Source organism: Ambystoma mexicanum, chromosome 12, assembly GCF_040938575.1.
Source record: "Ambystoma mexicanum isolate Mex_15411 chromosome 12, UKY_AmexF1_1, whole genome shotgun sequence".
In the NCBI taxonomy this organism is placed as follows: Eukaryota; Metazoa; Chordata; class Amphibia; order Caudata; family Ambystomatidae; genus Ambystoma; species Ambystoma mexicanum.
The window spans coordinates 1,209,299,657-1,209,319,385 of record NC_090936.1 but is presented as its reverse complement, the minus strand read 5'-3'; the positions used below and the strand labels follow the sequence as shown (position 1 = coordinate 1,209,319,385).

Here is a 19,729-nt window from a genome sequence, read left to right as displayed (position 1 = left end):
TTTTCCACAAGGAACAACTTTCGTTGAGTTCCTTACTCTCTCGAAGAGTGAGCACCAAAAAGATGGAGATCTATTCCTGCCTCCTGGTTCACCACTCCTGACATGGGTGCCATTAGCTGCTGCTTTGTATGGTCTCCAGAGTGCAATGAAAAGGTTTCACTCCCCTGCTGGCCTAATAGGCCCAGTCTGCCTCTCGTATTCCTTCAGGCATCTGACTGGACAGAGTTTAGGCTGTTCCCGGAAAGCAGTTCTAAAGGAGATTTTCGTCCTTCGCTTAATGTGGAAGGTGATACCCTGTGGACAAAAGTCCTGTCTAAGTCCACAGCTCCCACGCGTCCAAAACTCCAAGCATAACAGGATCGCTTAGAGAGACTCTTCCTGGACAGGGCATCATTAGCCAGCCAACTCAGGAACAGTCGAATAACCTAGTTAACATCCCAAAGACAAGAGTACTTTGGTTTTTGGTGGCCAGATGGCCTTTACTCCCTTAAGTAGCCGCACAACCGGGGCGTTGTCCATCTGATCATGCCCCACAGAGATGGTGGACATGACCCTGTTCACAGTCAGATATGCTTTGCCTTCTGAGAAGATTAGCTAGAAAGTTGACTACGTGCACTAAATCCGCAGAAGTGGGATGCACGTTCTTAGCCACACACCAGCTGCGCCATCGGTGCCAAGCTGATCTGTAGGCCTTGGCTGACTTAGGAGCACAGGATTCTCGGATGAGGTGCTCAGCCCCCCCCCCCCCCCGATTAGTCGTTGCTTTCACCAGGTACCCTGAAATCCCCCCAGCTATCAGCTGCAGGGGTTTTACCTTCAATGAATGGGTTTTGCCACCCTGCCGCATCTAGCAGAATTCCTGGGAAGTCCGATAGCAGAAGCAGGGTGTTTCAGATGAGCTCCCGCAGGTCCGGTAACCAATCTTGACTCGCCCAGCCTGGTGCCACTGTTCAGTCTCATGTGCTGCTGTCTCGCGTACACCAGGGTTATCGCAATCATGGCAAACTGGGGCGATGGCATAGTCCCTCTGTAGACCCCACTGTTGCAATAAAGCATGTGTGGCTGCTGCTTCCGGGTCCGCCTCCATCTGAAGAACTGCACTAGTTGGCGGTTCAGTCTGGATGCAAACAAATCTGTCTGGCAAGGACCGTCCTCTGCATGAGAGCCTAAAAGACCTCTGTCCAGCTTCCAGTCACTGGAGTACTTGAGGTGTCTGGAGTTCAGTCTGCTACTTGGTTGGATGCCCCCAGGAGGTACTTTGCAGTGACGCTGAGACCACTCTCCAAACAGAAGAACCAGAAGTCCTTTGCCAGCTCTGCTAACCATCTGGACTTCATCCCGCCTAGGCAGTTGGTGTATTGGTCTGCCGAAAGGTTCATTTACAGCAGGATGCAGCATTGAATTCTGTCCTGGGATAGGCGCCCGATCACAAAGGGGCTGGCTGGAAGCTCCAGGCAATTTACGTGAAGCCTGAACTCCTCCAGAGACCACCTTCCACCGGTCATCAGCTCCCCAGTACCTGCGTTTAACTCTATAATAAGATCCGGAGCAGAGCTGAGAATTTCCCTTTCATTCCATGCATCATGTGCCTGAGCCACCAGTTAAGTTCCATCTTGGTTTCTGCCGACATGAGGACCAGCTTCTCGTAAAACCACCCCTGTCTGAGAAACTGAATCTTGAGCTGTTGAAGGGCACAATAATGAAGTGGTCCAAGAAAGACTGCCTGAATTGATGGTGAGGTGCCCCACAATCCTTGCCAGTTGCCTGAAAGAAATTAGATTCCTCCTTAGAATAGACCTGATTTCCCTTAGTTATATTGTTGACCTTCGGGAGGGGTAGGCTTGGTGTCCCCACAAGGGAGTGTATAACAAATCGTAGAAGTTTCTGCTGTGGGTTGATCTCCCATTTGTCCCAGTTGACGAGAAACCCCAGAAATTCCAGAAGCCCCAATGTGAGGGCTAACTGCCCCCTGCAGTCTCCCCAGGTCTTGCACCATGAGGCATAGGTCGTCGAGGTACAATATCATGCGCACCCCTAGTTCGCGGAGTCTCGCCACAACCAGCCTGAGGAGCTTGGTGAAACACCATGGCGCCGAGGATAGGCCCAAGGGAAGGCATGTTAATACCCACCTCCTGGCCTTGCCAAAGGAATTTTAGGAACCGTCAGTGTGGATGGGGACAGTTATATAGTCATCCCTCAGATTTAAGCGGACTAGCCACTCTCCCTTCTGAAGGATGTCTCTGAGGTGGATGCCCTCCATCTTGAAATGCTGGTACATTAAAGTGTCAACTCTCTAAGGTTGATCACTGGCCGTACTTTCAGTTTCGTTCTCATCAGAAAGATGTTGCTCAGAAAGCCTTACTCTCCCTGGACCGCTGGTCTTGTCGCCTTTTTAAAAAAATCTCTCTTGGCTCCTGTTAGGGTTGGCTCTTATGCTTGCATGTGTGCTGTGCCAGGATTGATGTCGTCATCAGAATGTAGGCTGTGAGTGTGGAGTGTGAGGTTAGAATGTTTGGAGTTGAATTGGTTCTAATCCAGGCAGTTACAATATGTGAGCCTGGGTGGTGGGAGCCAGTGGGTTCAATGTCCCTTGTTCCTCTTGTTCGCTCAATGACTTGATGACATCTGATCCTGTAACTATGAAGCTAATAAAGTAACCACTAAGAATACCTGTCCTGAGTATCCTTGATGGGTGAACCCTATGACCAAGGGCTGGTCTTAATTGGCGACGAGGATGGTCCAAGGTATGGTGAAGGAGGACCTTGGAGTGGACATCATGAAAGCAAAGAGAAGCAGGTACCTGTGTGATGTCATGTGAGAGAGGAGAAGAGATTCTGCTGCGGGGGTGCAGCCAAGAGGACAAAAGTGACTGTTTGGAGAGTGGGAGAGCCCACTGCCCCCCATGGCCTTGATTAGCGCCCACCACCCACGGCTGAATGAGGCGACTTGTCCCAGAGGCATGTTGGGACATGTGAGGCCTGCCGGTGTCCCGTCAGGATCAGAAGGGGCTGCCAGGAATAGGCATCCCTGGGACATGAGAGATGAAGGGTCCTTATTCAATCCAAGTGTAAGGAGGATGCCTGGAAGATATCAAGACTTGGTGTTCCCAGGAGTATAGTAAACTGTCAAGTTATGCCCAAGGAATGGAGGTTGCCTTAGTGCATAAGACTGTTCGGGAGTCCTATAACTGGAGTGAGAGGAGATACTGGAGTCTATGTATCCCTGTGAGAAAAGGGAAACAAGTGCTGTCTGTGTGGCGATTGGAGGTGCAGCGCGACCTGCTGATCTGAGAGAACACGGGAATGCCAAGTGGCCTGTGTCCATGTCTGATGTCAACCCGGTGTTGTGAAGGGAACTATGCGGCTCGCTTTGGTCGTGGGGCCGTTGGGACTGGGAGACCTCTGATGCGCAGTGGCCTAAAGGTGACTGATGAGGTCGTCGCCTCTGCAGGAGGTGATTACAATCAGTAAGAACACTGACCTCACCTGCATTCGGGTTAAGAAGACGGCGTCGGCTCAGTGTGCTGGCGTTCGGGAGATGCGGCATGTAGAGGCTGCAGACTGAGCCTAGAGTAAGGAACCTGCTCCAACGTGACGACGTGCGGAGGAAGTCAGTCATGGGTGTCAGAGGAAGAGTGTTCGGACTCTCACGAACAAAGTGATCTACGTGGGACAAGAGGTGTAGCCTTTGGCTGCGTACCGTGGGGACTAATGGTGCAGCGTCATCAAGTGGGGAGCACGAGCTGCGTGAAGTAAGCGGCAATCGAGTGAGAGCCTGAGCAAGCAACTGTGATCGCATTTAATCTTCTTGGTGTTGATGCAACCTTAACGTAGTCTATAACGTTCTCCAGTGAAATTTGGGAGCAATGCTGTTTATGGAAGCCGAGTAATGCCTGAGCATAGCTGTCGGCATGGGAAGCATAGTATGGTTATTTCAGCAATTGTACTCTGTGGTGAAGAATAGAGTGATTGGGTGTTTATGGCTGTTACTAGTGAAAGAGTGTAACCCTGTGGATCTCATAATCTGGAGTTTTGTGAAATGCAAGTATAGGTATTAATGTTTTTGTTGTACATGTTGCTTAGCTGTAACAACTTTGAGCAATTCTAGATTGTAGAGTTGGTATGGCACAGGCAACATGGACTGATCTTTTTAGGTTTGAACTAATTCATGCGTCACTTCTTTGCTGGTATTTGGATGATTGTGTGTGGTGAGATGGTTTTAATACAATCAGTGTGGTGAGATCCATATTTTATTCAGCATAACATTTTTTGAGGCATTTCAGCAGTTAGAGTTGTCTGTGCTTTGGCAACATAGACTTTTCGGAAATGAGATCAGCAATTTATAATGTGATTATACATATGTCAATGCAATGCTTAATATAACCAGTTTTGAGGCATTGTAGGTGTGAAGTTTTGTTTGTGCGTGTTTGGATGTGCAACACATGATGACTGCTAGAGCAACTGCAGCGCTGCTTAGCAGTTAACATTCTATGTGGGGGTTGTGTGTACCTTGTGTATCTTGTGTCTGATGTATGTTTTGGAGTAGTCAAGGAACTCTGCGGAGTTGGTGGTGTTGTGTGTGTGTGTGGCCCTCCGAGGTCAGGTACGAATATACTAGTGGCCGGCTAGTATGGAAACTTGTTGGAGCTTTGATGGGTGTTGGTTAGTGACTCTGCGGGGTCCAGAGGTATCTAGTAGGAGACTAGTACCAGAAGCTTTGCAAAGCTTTGATGTTGTGGTGGTTTGTGGCTCTGCAGAGTTCACCTGAAGCTTTGTGAAGCTTTGATGTTGTTTTGGGTTGTGGCTCTGCAGAGCCCAGAGGCATCTAGCAGGGGACTAGTGCCTGAAGCTGTGTGAAGCTTTGATGTTGTTTTTGGTGACCTTATGGAGTTGTTGGGGTCCAGGGGTTTGCTTGAAATTCTGAAGATGCAGGTGACATTGCAGCTTGTGTTTTCACTTCTTGAACTTTTAGGTGGTTTCTGGAATTGTTCTTGAATTTTCTCTTGATCAATTTCAGAAGTCTGGCAACGTTTCATCTGCAGCTGTGTTCTCTTTGGGGTGTTTTGATTTGTTTAGAAGGGCTCAAGTGTCTGGCCAACATTTGTAGCTAGGGCTAGTTGTGGTTGTTTTAGTGACAGCTGGTTGCCTTTATTTATTGGTGTGATTGGTGACCTGAGGTGTGTTTGTTGGCTTGCATTTCTGAGTGGATTTAACAGCGGTATGGGTTGAGACTGTGGGTCCTTGTTGACCCGGGTAGATTGTTGGGTTGTTAGTAAGTGTCTTGTGTTGCTACGTTAGTACCTGGTTTTTTCCCGGCTTTGGGAGTTAGTGCTCTGAAGTGGCAGTCCGAGGTTCCTTTGTGGCAGGGGGAACGGAAGGTGAATTGTGGTGTTTTGGTAGGCTTTGGTAGTGTTTTGTTGTGTTTTCCCGCGGTGGGCAGTTAGTGCTCGAAAGTGGCAGTTCGAGGTTCCTTATGGCAGGGGGGAACGGAAGGTGATTTGTGATGTTTTGATTGGTTAGGAGCGTTAGTTGTGGCGGCTGGGTCTGTTGTAGGATGTTGGGTACGCCTGTTGGTACAATTTTCCGGGTGTTAGTGGAACATGGTTGAGAGTGAGGAGTGTTCTGATGTTTGAAAGGGTTTGGTAGTGGGCTTGTCTTTATGCAAGAGGAGGAGGTGTTGGGATTGCTTCCTCCTGGTGAGCTTGAGGTGTGTTTTTTGTTGTTGTAGGAAAGGAGGTGTTACAGTTGGCTCTTATGCTTGCATGTGTGCTGTGCCAGGATTGATGTCATCAGAATGTAGGCTGTGAGTGTGGAGTGTGAGGTTAGAATGTTTGGAGTTGAATTGGTTCTAATCCAGGCAGTTACAATATGTGAGCCTGGGTGGTGGGAGCCAGTGGGCTCAATGTCCCTTGTTCCTCTTGATCTCTCAATGACTTGATGACATCTGATCCTGTAACTATGAAGCTAATAAAGTAACCACTAACAGTACCTGTCCTTAGTGTCCTTGATAAGTGAACCCTATGACCAAGGACTGGTCTTAACAGCTCCTTGTCTAAGAGGACCTGATCTGTGCTTGACCTAATGCAGGGGCGGTGCGGCTGTTCTGGCACCTGCAATAGTCGAGTCAGAACCCTTGCACCGTGCCTACGACCCAAGCATTTGCAGTAAACTCTCTCCAAGTCTGAGCGTGTGCTGCTAGCCTGCCCCCAACGGGTGGAATTGCGCTGAGACAGGCAGCGCTGGACACTTGTGACTGCAGTCTCACCTGCAATAGCATCCTGTATCTTGCTGTTGTGTTGCTGCCATGCCAACCGCGTCCTCTACTCCACCTGTGAGAGGTGAAGAATGGGTTGGGCCTCTTGTCCTCGCACCAATGTGTGCTCATGCAGGGCTTTTGGATCCCTCTGCGGCTGGCTGAACGGCCTCTCCCTCTGCCAGCAATGGGAAAAACCAGAGAGGTGAATACTGTCTTGAGGGACGACTGACCTTTGTCCAGGATGGCAAAGGTACTGACTAACTTCGATATACACTTCACAACATTGAAGAGAAGCCCTGCTGACGCGGACTCGGAGGATGCCAGATCGTCCAGCTTGGGGTCGATATGAACTAGGATCGATCGTCGGTGCTCTGTGGCAATAGTGCATTTCGCGTCTCCCAACAAACCTATTGCTTGTTGTGCCCAACCTGTCAGGATGTTTGGGTCGATCGCCTCTCCTCCTTTTGCTTCCTCTGCCATCTGCAGTATTTTAGCAAGAGGACCTACCGTATCCAGGAGCCATCCACGAACGATCTATGCCTTTCTTAATGTTTTTGGCATATTTCATCATGCGAGCCTCTGGGTCTTGACATAGAATTCAGTTGAAAACACATGTATATACAGATATTAAAAATGTATCCAGGAAAAATATATAACTATAAAGTGCAGCAGAAAAGTATTTTGGTAAAACATTAAAAACCCTTGTGCATGTTTCTTATCATGTAACGCATTCTAATTATTGTTCAAATCCCACAGCTTTTCCTTGGATTTAATTTCTCTAAATAGTAAATCAATAACATACACAGGACTTACCGTTGTCTATTTAATAAAGTGTAGACAGACGGTGGGTTGGGTAACTTTGTAAATGGCTAACAATCTGAAAAAACCATGGGGCAATCATGGGGAATGAACACAATACAGCACGAAATAGTAAAAACACACTCAATGCTCAAGATGTGAACGTACGTCTAAGCTTTACTTTCGACAATCTCTTACTGTTGAGGGTTAATGCTTTCACCACAACATTATAATTTCTTAAGTGTAATCTATCTACAAACAGTTAGATAGCGAATAGACATTTAGAGTCTGGGGTATGGGACTAGGTGCTGGACCCGACTAATTTAAACCCTCAATTCATAAAAAGCGAATGGAGATTTCAACATACCGTACATGTTCTATGAATAGGGCATGCAAACCCAATTAGTAGGATGCTAATATGCATGATCATATCACTAGTATCACCAGTTAACATAACCGTACTCTCGATCGCTCTTCTTACCTAAATGTTGTTACAACGGCATATGCGGTTGTCTGTACAAACAGTTACTGTGTGTCATTTTCTATACACGGGTGTCTGCTTGCTCCACAGTAACACGTTACTTTTATCTGAATGTTGCCGTCTCTGTATACCTGCTGCACACTCGTTCACTCTTACCTAGGATGAAGCATTTATGGTATATACACGATTGTCGTTAGTACGTTTGTGGCAAAGAGGAGTTCTGCTATTGGTGATATGACGTAAACTACTACGTCTCAAACCCTCAAGACGTTATAAATAACTTCAATCCAAGGTAGTTTGTTTTCCTCACTACATCCCTTCATCATGTGTTTAGGAACATCACTTTCCGAACTCGCGGGGTATCACAGATGTCTTTGCAAGTCAATAGTCCATCATGCCTTTTCTTGATTGAATTCCCATATCGTGTGAGGCGGTGGCCATCTTTAACATAGTCTGATCTAACATAGAGGTCTTTCAGATTAGCAGAAATAGGTGGTTCAAGTGGACAATCTCATCCCTCTAGAATGTGCCAGTATTTCTTTGGATAATATTATTGATCTTCTTTGACAAATAATTAAAGTAGTTACAAATACCAGGTTTTTTTCTCATTCCTTGGGCGTACTTTATATTCAAGTAATGCATCGCAATGAAGATTGTCCAGGCTTATGGCTCAGGCAGTCTTGATTCTATTAAAGACAAGAAGGCGAGCATTATATTCCACCCTCTTGGGTCATGACAATATCATTAACTGTATTTGAAGATGTGTTGAGAAAAGACCCACCCTTATGATCGCGTCTCCATTCCTTCCAGGGGACCTTGCGTCTTCTGTTGGAGGCGAAGCAACCAGATGCTCGACCCCTCTGGCATCCGGTCCCGGAAAAAACACGGCCCGGGGAAAATTCTCTTGATGGAACTTTGAGCCTTCTCCAGGGCAGAATACATTCTTACGAACTGGTTCATCTCCTTGGCGAAAAGGTCTCCGAACAGCATGCCTTTCGCTCCTTCGCCAGTGTCATAGGAAGAGAGGTCGCTTAGCTTACTGTCGATTTTTAGCAGGACCCCCGCGCCTCATCTCTGAAGAGAGCGCACAGTTCGCATTTCCCAAAAGCAGACAGCGCGTTGCGCCCAGTTGGCCAGTACTCTGGGATCTACTGGAGTGCCTGTGTCTTTGGCCCTCTCGGCGAAATCCATGATTTTCGCAAGGGGCCCGGAGAGGTCTAATAGCTTATACTGGCCCCTCGCCACGCTCTGCCCACCCCTTTCCTCACATCTTTGGAGGATTTAGTTACAAAATTGACCATCTAGGGTCGAGATCTGGGGTGTCTGTCACTTTGCCTGGTAGCTCAGGCCTGGGGCATTCTGCCCTCATCTTAGATCTTATCTCTCGGTTGAGAGGTTTTCTGATATGTCATGTACTAGGCAACTCTGGGTGACAGCACCCAGTCTGTTGACTTAAGATGTCTTATTGCTTCTGGATCCAACATATCTCCCAGGGATTCTTCGTCTGGGGGCTGTTCTGGCATCTCGGGTTGTTGAGGGGGGGATACCACCACCTCTCTGCTCTCGTCATCTGGCATCTATCCAGCATCCTCTTTCTCCCCTGAATTGTACACTCCTGGGGCAGGGGTTCAAGAGCCTGGTACCATTGCCGTTTTCAGAAAGGCCTCCTTCAACCTGTTTACTGGGTCCACTGGCTCTTGGGGCATCAAGCCTACCCCTTCTGGCTGGCTCGGGGGCATCACAGTCTCTACTCTGCTGAGCTTTCTTACTGCCCTTATGATCAACCCCAGGATCGAGGTGTCTCGCTGAGGTACCCTCGCCGGGGCTCAGCGACCTCCTCTTCTTGGACTTCTCTTGTTCTGCCCTCTGATTATTAAGCATGGCCTCTAGATGGTCCAACCTTTGAGTTAGAGGGAGAACCCCCTCAGAAACTGCTTGGGATACTGAATCTCCCAGGACCCTCTTAAAACTTAAGGAGAGATCTTGGTCCTCCTGTATGGGCTCCTCTGCCCATTCTTCCGAGCTCCACTCCGGGATGTGGATCTTGACCGTCTGGGCTCGCTGTATTGTGCCATGATTCAATTAGAAGTGGAACCTCAGCGTTATTTATATTTCTTATTCAATATATTTATTTATTTTTTTGCCCCACAAGGTGTTCTTAATGTAAAATGCCCACACGACTTCCAAAACGAAATGACTACGATTTCCTTTTTTGAATGAATTCCAGACAAAAAAGCTCAGTTCACGCCGCGCTGAACCGCTCTTTCTCTTCAACTGAGAAGTAACGTCTCAACATGGCGCGTGATGGCTGATGGGATGTGATTGCCTGCTGCTGGGTTCCCGCTGGGTCCTAAAGACCTGGCGGTAGGGACCCTCGTCGAGCGACCGCGTAGTATGGCTGAGGAGGCGGGGCCGGGTGCCTTGTGAGAGCGCGTTCGCTTGCGGTTCAGGCTCCTGCCCCGGCTCCTCTAAGAAACACTACACTAGGAAAGGAACCGTGGGAAGACGCAGCGGTGACGGAGAGAGCGAAGTGCTCCTCAGAGTAATATCAGAGAACACGAGGTAACCATACTAATAAAATTGGAATCACTTGGAACCACTACATAATGCTATAACGCATCCACTAATCTCACAAAATATATATCTATATATACTGCAAAGCATGTGAGCGCGGGTGCGCTTAACCTACTCTTCACAACAAAACACAATTGTCAGAGGTACTTAGCCCAGGAGCAGCAACAAAGAAAGAGGAGTTGGGAGTCAGCTAGGGTCCCTCTTATGGATAGGGATCAGCCCTGATTGAACAAGGGGTGTGGTACAGGACTACGTGGACTCAGAAGATTGTGGGCATTTGTAGTCCAAAGACATTTTTTCTGTCATTTCAAAACTGTGCTACCCCTATGTTTGTTTTAGGCTTCCAGGGAAGCTGGAAGGAAAAGTGTTACCAGTTTTGGAAAAAAAAAGTTTAAGTTGAATTGCTGTTGGATCAGTAATAAAAGAAGTAAAGCATAAGGCTCACCACCGTCTTGCCATAGAATTATTCTTGGACCGTTTATAGGCCTTCTTTACAATAGATTTTGGGTAAACCCTAGTGCTCAATTTGACACTTAAGGCCTTTGCTTCCATATCAAATGTTCCATTTTCTGAACCGTTGCGTTTTTATCGTAAAAATTGGCCTATGGGGAGGTTCTCCCTAGTGTGACGTGGATGACAACTGTCAAAGTAACAATGAGTTTTTGTCGGTGGGCTTATGGAATGGTCCTACTTGCAACATGTTCATATCTGTACCTGCCCATATTGTGATGCCAAGAAAATGTATTTCCGTTGCACTCTGTACTGAAGTGAACTTCAGGAATTTATCAATGTTATCAACTGCATAAATGAAGTTGATTCTCAGATTACCAGAAAATCATCTATCTAGCACCTCCAAAAATGCAGATTGGGCAAAAATGGATTTGACTTGTTGTATAGAATATGCAGTTCGAAGGCCTCTACATATAGATTGGCTGCCGACAGGGCCACTGAGGACCCCATTGCAGTGCATGAATCTGGTGATACGACTTATTGTTGAAAATGAAATGGTTTTCAGTAAGGGCTAGCTCGGCACACCATAGAATTAAACTATTCGGTGATAATCCATCTTTTCTCTTACTTGGCAAGACTTCTTCGATAACTGCCAATGCGGCTCCTTGAGAAATGCAGGTATATAAAGATACACTATCGAGGCTCGACAACAATTGGGTGTCGTTATCGAACGGAAATTGTTCTATTATGTTACCAATCTCCATTGTATCTTGAATAAATGAATACATGCCTGTAACAAAAGGTTTGAGATGTCTATCAGCACATTTTAACAGAGGTTCCAACACAGAAATGAATTGAGGGTTTAAATTAGTCGGGTCCAGCACCTAGTCCCATACCCCAGACTCTAAATGTCTATTCGCCATCTAACTGTTTGTAGTTAGATAACAGTTAAGAAATTATGATGTTGGTGTTAAAGAGATTGTCGCAAGTAAAGCTTAGAAGTATGTTTACATCTTGTACATTGAGTGTGTTTTTGCTATTTGGTACTGTATTATGTTAGTTCCTCATGGTTGTCCCATGGTTTTTTCAGATTGTTAGCCATTTACAAGGTTACCCAACCCACCGTCTGTCTACACCTTACGAAATAGGCAACGGTAAGTCCCTTGTAGGCTATTGATTTACTTATGGGATGTGACACTTTTTCATATGCGAAACACTTGTGTATAGGTGCGTTATAAATGCCATATCATATCATAAAATATCAGCATTATTTATAGCTGTTTATGCTGTTTTCCCTGACCTGAGTATGCAACTGGAACTTAGAAGCAAGCAACCCAAACCAACACCAATGAGATGGGTGTAGAGAACCCTGTCTCATAACATCGCCTTCCCCTGAAGACGTTCTTTGTTTATGAATTAAATTACGATAAGAACGAAACATGTTGGGCTGAGAATCACTAATTTTCAACAGTGTTTTAAAGCAGCATATGTTGTTGTATTAGGACCTAATTATAGGTACCAGTGATTTAGAAGACTTATTAGATGATTGTATTACATTGCTGGTCACCAGCAGTGATTAATGGGATGGTGCAGGTCTGAGATTACCTGCCGTTCTCTAAAAAGTGGTTATCTAAGAATCATTGAATGTACACTTTAGTACTGTAGAGCATGCGTCACTTTAATGTTTTTTTGTATTTGCGATTATGTGTATATTATGTGTTTTTTATTTTTTTATAACTTTGCATTTAATAAAATGTCTTATATTTGAATAGATGCTGTAGATGTTATTTGCATTGCTAACCGTACAAAGTGTCTGGAGAAGCAGTTTAATGACATTAGGATATTTTAGTTTTTCTAATCATTGTATTTGCAGGCCATGCAATTTCTCTACTAAATATGAGTTGTGAGGAAGGCCAGGGGTATTTTCCCATGTCTATTTAAAGTAATTTGAGGAGCTGCTGCAATTGATTGAAAAGCACCATATACAACAAGAACCATCTCTGCATTGTGTTTATTTGATAAACCTCTCAATTAGCCATGCCATAAAATGTGACATGTTTGCATCATCCAGTCTGTGGGAAAGAGTGAGGTGAATGGGAGCATAACCAAGCAGCGGCTGCAGAGACATGGAACATAATTTCAGGATGAGCTCTATACATGTAGCTCTTTCACTGCCCTTAAAACAGTGTATGCTTCCTAGTTTCCATTCGAAATCAGTGTGAATTTCTGACTTTTTGGGCCAAAGTGATGACTTTGACCAACTGTTGGTAATGTTGTTTTTTATAATTCTAATTGTTAACATGTTTAATGCTGGAGACCAGTGTGAGAAACCTGAAGGTGTCTCACCCACTAGTCTCTGGGGGATCTGTCATCCAGCCGGCCAGGAGATGGCCATCGCTATTGGATTCAGTTCCTGGGGTTGGACCAGTGTGGGAGGATCACCTGGAGAGGGGTCCTCAGGGAGTGGAAGTGGGACACAGACTGGCGAGACGTGGCACCTCATTCCCTATAACACCTTTTCCCCATCCTACCCCGTAGGATATTCAGAAGTTCAACCCCCCCCCCCCATCACCTTTTTCCAACACAAACACTTTCCTACACTGTGCAAGGCATACATTTGTTTTAAAAATGTGATTATTAGAACTTGCTAATTAAAATGTTCTTGATTAGCAAACCTATTTGATTAGCAATGGTATACTATTATTTGTCATGTCGCCAGAAGTTGTTTGTACCCAAGACATAAAACGAGCCACAATGCAGCCTTTTTGTACACTGTTGAAGTAAGATATTAGTGAAAAATTGTCAGGCCATGCAAATTCTTTAAAATTCCACTAGACCTACACTTTGTTTCCCTTACTTACTCGAGAGAAATGTGCTTGAAGCTTGGCAACAGATGACAAAAAATTGTAAATACACTTTCTGTGAAATGGTGCAAGTCACCAAAATCCCACTTTATGTTCTGCCACCCAGAGGTCAGCCATGCACAGAGAAACCTTTATTTGACTTTTACTGCAAACAAAGTAAATATTAAATAAAAGTTTCAAACATCCCTTAGAATGGTATTCTGCCTTCATAAAATCTACTTGACTATGTGCCCTGAACGAGTGGACACAAATAGATACAATAAAAAGCCTTGGAAAACAGTGTGGCCACCTAATGTTTGTGCTGTTATACAAGGCATTCGTAATCGTAGAGCAAAGTGACCTCTGGAGGCTAAACGCAGTGGATGGTATTGCAGCAGATCTGTAGATGTACAGACTGGATGGAACTATTGATCACTACTTTGCGCACACATCTAGTTAGTTTTGCGTATTCATTATGTCAGAGGAAGGAAAGTAAGAGACTAAGCAGAGTGTATGGCGTAGCAGACAGTGAACTGGACAAACTAGGTGGAAAATTGTAGTTTGTGGCCGTCTCACGTTCACGGTAGCTGGTATAAAGCAACAGGGTGATAAAATGGAATGTCCAGGAGTATGGGTTCAGCTCATGGGTTGAGCACCAGTTGCAGATGTATGTGACCAGTAGGTCACAGAACTAAGTTTTCCTCAAAAGTATTTGACTGTGTAATCATGCACATTTTCAAAAGTGTTCACTAGTCTATATGATGCATCTTCCCCAATAAAATAAAATATAGTTGACAGAGATTTAGATATACTAACCTAAACTTTACTCTAAAGCATGGAGACACTGCAATGTTTTACAGTAGCAATACTGCCGTTATGCATTATGTAAGGAATGGAATTGCAAGACTCTTTTAAAAAATATAAACTTAACACATACTGGTCTTTGCCAGATATTATATAGTTTGCTTAATAAAAGTGTCATCCCGATTACTTCTGGCTTGCAATTATTTGAAGAAAAAGAATTCTTGACAAGCACTCCCACACAGGCTTTGGCACGTAAGCGTGGATGAGATTACTGCAGTGAACAGAGGGGAAAAAGGATGGCGAGTGGCCTGCGGGCAACTGAGGAATACAGGGTCAGCTATGCTTTCATTGAACAGGGTAACTTAAATGGCTATTCTTGCTACACAAATTTAATTAGCAAACCTGCAGAACTGCATAGCAAATTGTTATACAGCACTGCTTAGTTTATGCCTTTCCGTGACAGACAGCGGACTAACACTGAGACATTTACCTGACATGTACCAACACAAGGGTCAGGCAATTGCCAATAACTACGCACACCTGACAACCCTTTCCCTTCCCCACAGGGAAAAATCAGAGCACGAAAGCACACTTCGAGCAAGGCGAACGCACAAGGAAGCAGCTGTTCCGGGCCGGCAGTTCAAACTGAGGAGAAAGGCGGAGAGACCTGGAGGGATGATGAGGAAGGAATCGCCACTTCCCTTTTCAACTTAAACCCTTAAAGCATCCGAAAGGGAAATCCTAAAACTGGGGTCCAGCTGGCGTGTGGTGTGACGGGTGTCAACGGCACACGGGGCCCTCCAGCGCTGGTAGCCAAAGCTGGGAGTAGTGCTTGCCGCTGTGGAGCTACCCTTGACTCCGGAGACAAAACAGTTCAGCACAGCAGGTGAGTCGCAGATAATAAAACCTAACTGTGCTGGGCCTAAGGTTGCAGGTCGCAACCTTGTTGAACAAAGAACTTGTGTAATTGTACTTTAAAGAACCCCTAGTAAAAGGTTCTGGAACAGAGTGGTCGGGTCTCGCGAGGGCGCCCATTTGAAGGACTCTGACTCAAACCCCTTTTGGGTTATGTTGTTTTCTTGAAACTACGAAGACCAAGAGGCCTTAGGAGAGGCTAGTGTAAAGTGTCCAAGTGGTCCTACGAGGGTCGAGCAAAACCACTCGTACACTTGAAAATCTTTGACACATGGTAGATAACTGAACTGTGAAACTTGCAAATGTGAACCAGATAGAGGGATGCCTACGAATTGAGGGTAATTGGTGATATGCCCGTGAACATTGTTACGACCAGCGTGAACCCGGCTGAGGGATGTCCACAATGGATAGTTGGTGAAAAGGACATTGAGACTGTTAAGTGATATGTTTTGAGTGAAAAGCCATATGTTTTTGAGTGAAAAGCCGTAGTGAATTCGATCGAGGGAGGCTAACGTTGCAAGAAGGATCAGAGCCTGGCTTAGGTGGATCCAAGGGGCGAAGAGCAGTTGCCCAGCGTAAAAAGATTGCCAATGGAACTTTTGTGTTTGTTTATTGATTTTGGTACAGCAGGCCTAATAAGGCAAGAGACTTTTTCAGGAAAGAGACTTGGCCCCGGAAGGTCCTGGCATCATTGAAAAGAACTATAACCTTGTGCTGGCTAGACCCAGGAGTGTGCTGTGCTCAAAGGTCCTGCATTGTCCCGTGCAAAAAACGTGGGGAAGGGAGACCCAGCCATACCGTGCTTACTTATCATTTGGTGAACACTTCTTTCTTTTCTTGAGAACATTATCCCACACTATTTTGTAAATTAGTTGTAAGGATTGGCAATAGTTATTTTGTAGTATAGGCCCTTTTTATATGACAATACACCACTAGGACTGCTTTATTTTTTGATGGTCGTAGCTTGCGCCATCTTAGATTTAAAATCAGTCTTAGATTGTATAATGGGTGAGAAAAACATCCAGTTTAATAAACACCCTTGAACTGTGATCACTTGTGTCTGTCTTTACTGTTGCCACAATGAGTTCCTTACACCAGTTACTAAGCACGAGACCAGGATTCGAACCTGTGCTGCTATGCGTTGTCTTGCTTACAAGACAAACGCATTGCCCCTGAGCTATCCTCCCGGCCCACTTGGCAACTTCCTCTTTTTGTATTTTTTTCTTTTTTTCCATCTACTTGTCCATCCTCATTACTTGTTATAATCTTTCTCTACACTTTCACTTTTTTTTTCTATTTTAAATATTTGATTTTTAAACCTTTTTAACAGTCCCTTCCATTATAGTCATCAGTGCAATTCATCATGAAGGGAGTTGTCCGGAATGAATTCACGGTTTTCCTTTTCGTGAAATTGACAGAATGCCATAATCTTGGTGCCTAGGATTGGTTAGTGAAGATGAGTAGGTCCAGGTCTTGGAAGGAGTAATGAGGGAATGTGAGCCACAGGAGGTTGTTTATAACAGCTGATGTGCTGAGACTTTTGGCAGAGGGGAAGTGTTGTATGAGTTCTGATTTTGTAGGTTTTGGAGTACGTGGTTATGGCTACAGAGAACTGGCGGGGTGGGAATTTAGATGGGGAATTTAATTGGTGAATTGAACCATAAGGTGTTGGACGGGAACATATGAATTCTTCAAAATTAGATGGGTTGAGCATTGTCCATTAGTCAGCCAATCCATCATATCCAATGTCGAAAGAGCACTGTTTACACATGTGGTTGAAGAAAAGCAGACGAAGATCTGATTTCATCAAGAAAGAGCTGTGTGACCTCTTGTCGGTGGGGACTAGTTTGTGTTTAATTGCAACTTTGTGAGGAACTCGGAAACAATGCAGTGCGTACATTTCTCCACTATATACAAGTTTAAGGGCATCCTTTTCAGTTCAGTAGAGGATGACTATCTATAGCTATATATCGAGATAAAGAGAAAAGGCCAGCAAAATAAGAAAGGGTCGGAATAAAAGAAGTCGACCTGAAATATGAAGGCAAAATTGGCCATTTCAGGTGCTTTACTGTGTGAGGGCCATGGGCATTCCATAAACCCTTTAAGTGCCAAAGACGCATATATGCTCGTCGCTTTTGCATGGACTTGCATATTACCCTGGCAGCTAAGGACGTTCTAATCCTTTTCCTCTCTTCTCAAAAAACACAAGGGCTTCTACACCACAATTTTCTTCTTCTCCTGCATAATTTCCCTCAATCATTTGTTTGGAATTAATGTCCAAATTGGTCAACAAACGAGTAATAATAACGCAAGATGATTGATGGTGCAATCTATATTAAAACCACTGGTCCTGATTTGCTATTTTGAACAACAAGATGCGTTGTCAGTTTGGCCAAGTACAAAATATAGTTTTCCTTAAGCACTTTCGGGACATAACTTGCATCTAATTATAAACTCAATCTTTCTGTTCCATTGTAAGTCATCATTGGAAATTAATTATTCTAGCAGTTGCTTCCCATCCTCTCAGACAGGGCTCAAAATGTGCACTCGCTACTAACCATTGGCTAACGGTGATAATTGACTCTTGGCGATCTTATGCTGTGTCTATGTGTAGAATTGAGGTGGTGAATGACTTTATGGCGGGATTGTAGCTTGCATATTGAATTGTATACCCCTGTCTCAAGCTTGATTCAGTTAACTTTGTTTTCCAGGCCCATACGCAAAACTCCTGCTCGATGCAATGAAACAGTCTGGTTGGTAAGTTACTTTTGCACTTCCTTAATTATCTTTTTTCTTAAAAATGTATTTAAAATATCTTTAAAATGTATTAAAATGTATTTTTGTAAGAGATCACCTTTGGACCAGTATACTGTTTCCACAATGTTTAAAGGCTGGCCTTCCCAAATCTTACTGTGAGGTGTGACGATTCACAGGATCTCGTCACTTCTCCCCAGAGGGGAGCCCTTCCCTGTGAGGCTAGGGAGGTGAGCCTGCTATGCCAATTTCCCCTAGGGGCGGCTGTCAGCGTGACCTTACAGGGAGAGACTGCCGTCTTGGATACAAGGACTCCTGTTCTGTGATGGACCTACCTGCCCCACTTTCCTATGAATCCCTCGGACCATCACTGCCTCAGAAGTCACAACCTGAATAGACCACAGTGTTCTGTTGTGATACCACTTCCAATATTGGAGCTCAACACAAATCTATTGAGAAGAAGAAGACTGAAGGAGTAATGCTGATTGTTCTTCTATGACAAACAAGGAATACTGTGAAGAGTGGGGAAGTATGGAGTAAGAAGAAATACTCCAGAGAAAGAGAAGGACCATGATCCTCCGCTGGGGGAGGATCCAGCTAATGTGCATGAAAATCAAAAAACAACCTGCATTAGGGAGTCGTGTTCACTGAGAAGGTGAAGCCTGGGAAGTTAGAACCTGGGCGAGAGAAGCCAGGTCATTCCGGGAGGTCTGTCGAGAGGGCGTGGAGAACGAAGAAGAAAACTGTGCAGGAGCTGGCAGGGAGCTGACGTGTGTCTGCGTGTCAGTCAGTCAAGCATTGCCAGGTGGTGGCGTACTCGTCCCAGTAAGTGTGAAAGCATCAGAGTATATATCAAAAGCAGTAAAGATGGAATAGAAAGTCAACAGACTGGTAATCCTTGTCTTGGTGTTTGGGAAATCCATACCAAAGTGGAACAGAAGAACCCAAATCGTGGTTCCCAAAAAGGGAAGTACTTACAAGACAACAAAGTGGTTAAAGAAACCAGGGACACTGGTCTTTGGGGAGTGAGAGACTTTGAAACAAGTGCAAGAGATGGAGATATTTATGTTAAGGAAATCCAGAGGAATAAAAGTCAAGAGCCTTGAATGAGGAACTGTAAATGAGGCAAGACGGGGAATACCTGAGAGCAGGTGGAAGAGCCCCCTTGAGGAATTAAAGGAACTGATAAATAAGTTGCAAGGAACTAGATAGACCGTTAAGGCTGAGACGGCCTGTCCAGGAGAATGGAGTCCGGCTCATGGAACCCCCTTTTTCTTTTGTTAGTTGATAACTAGTGGTAGGGTCAGAGTAGGGTGGTTTTTGGACAGAGGATGGACTACTTTGATGTGGGCGACCTCACTGCTGATGAGCACCCTAGTTAGTTAGATTCTGTTGGGTAGGGGAAATGGTATAACGTCCTTTCATCACCAGGAATTTTTACGAGTGCCTTTTAAACGTGTAAACAATTACGAAAAAATTAATGGAAATCTTTTGGGGGGGCAGATACAGGGTTGGAGGGGTCAGAATAGTAACAAAATAGGTGGTGGAGGATGGGGGAGCGGGGCCTACCCCCTCTAACCTCCACCAAAAATAAATTTGATAACGCGTTTAAAAGATTCACTAAATCTGGTGGGAGCAGCTTCGCTGTTAAAGCAACACAATATTGGAACTCCCTTCCCCGGCTCTAAGGGAAGTTCTCCCCTACCGGCAATTCCGATCCAATCTGATTCAACGGCTAAAAGCTCATGATGCCTAACCTCACCCTAATGTCATCTGGGATCTCATGTATATTTTGTATATTTGACCTGTTCTATTTATATGTTACACCTGTATTCTTGTAAACGTATTGTATATA

General features: G+C 44.9%; 1 protein-coding gene across 4 annotated transcripts in view; it reads left to right on the top strand.

Moving 5' to 3' along the window:
* The window catches only part of ATP23 (ATP23 metallopeptidase and ATP synthase assembly factor homolog), an 80,223-nt gene that overhangs the window by 2,562 nt on the left and 57,932 nt on the right, over positions 1-19,729 (top strand). For 2 of the 4 annotated variants that reach the window (XM_069629869.1, XM_069629866.1), the window contains exon 2: positions 17,832-17,877. In XM_069629869.1, coding sequence (XP_069485970.1) covers positions 17,861-17,877 — 17 coding nt within the window. In that variant the 5' untranslated portion in view covers positions 17,832-17,860. Of the gene's footprint in view, positions 1-11,648; positions 11,713-14,993; positions 15,092-17,831; positions 17,878-19,729 lie in introns of those variants that run through there. The other 2 variants (XM_069629867.1, XM_069629868.1) reach the window with 2 other exon arrangements.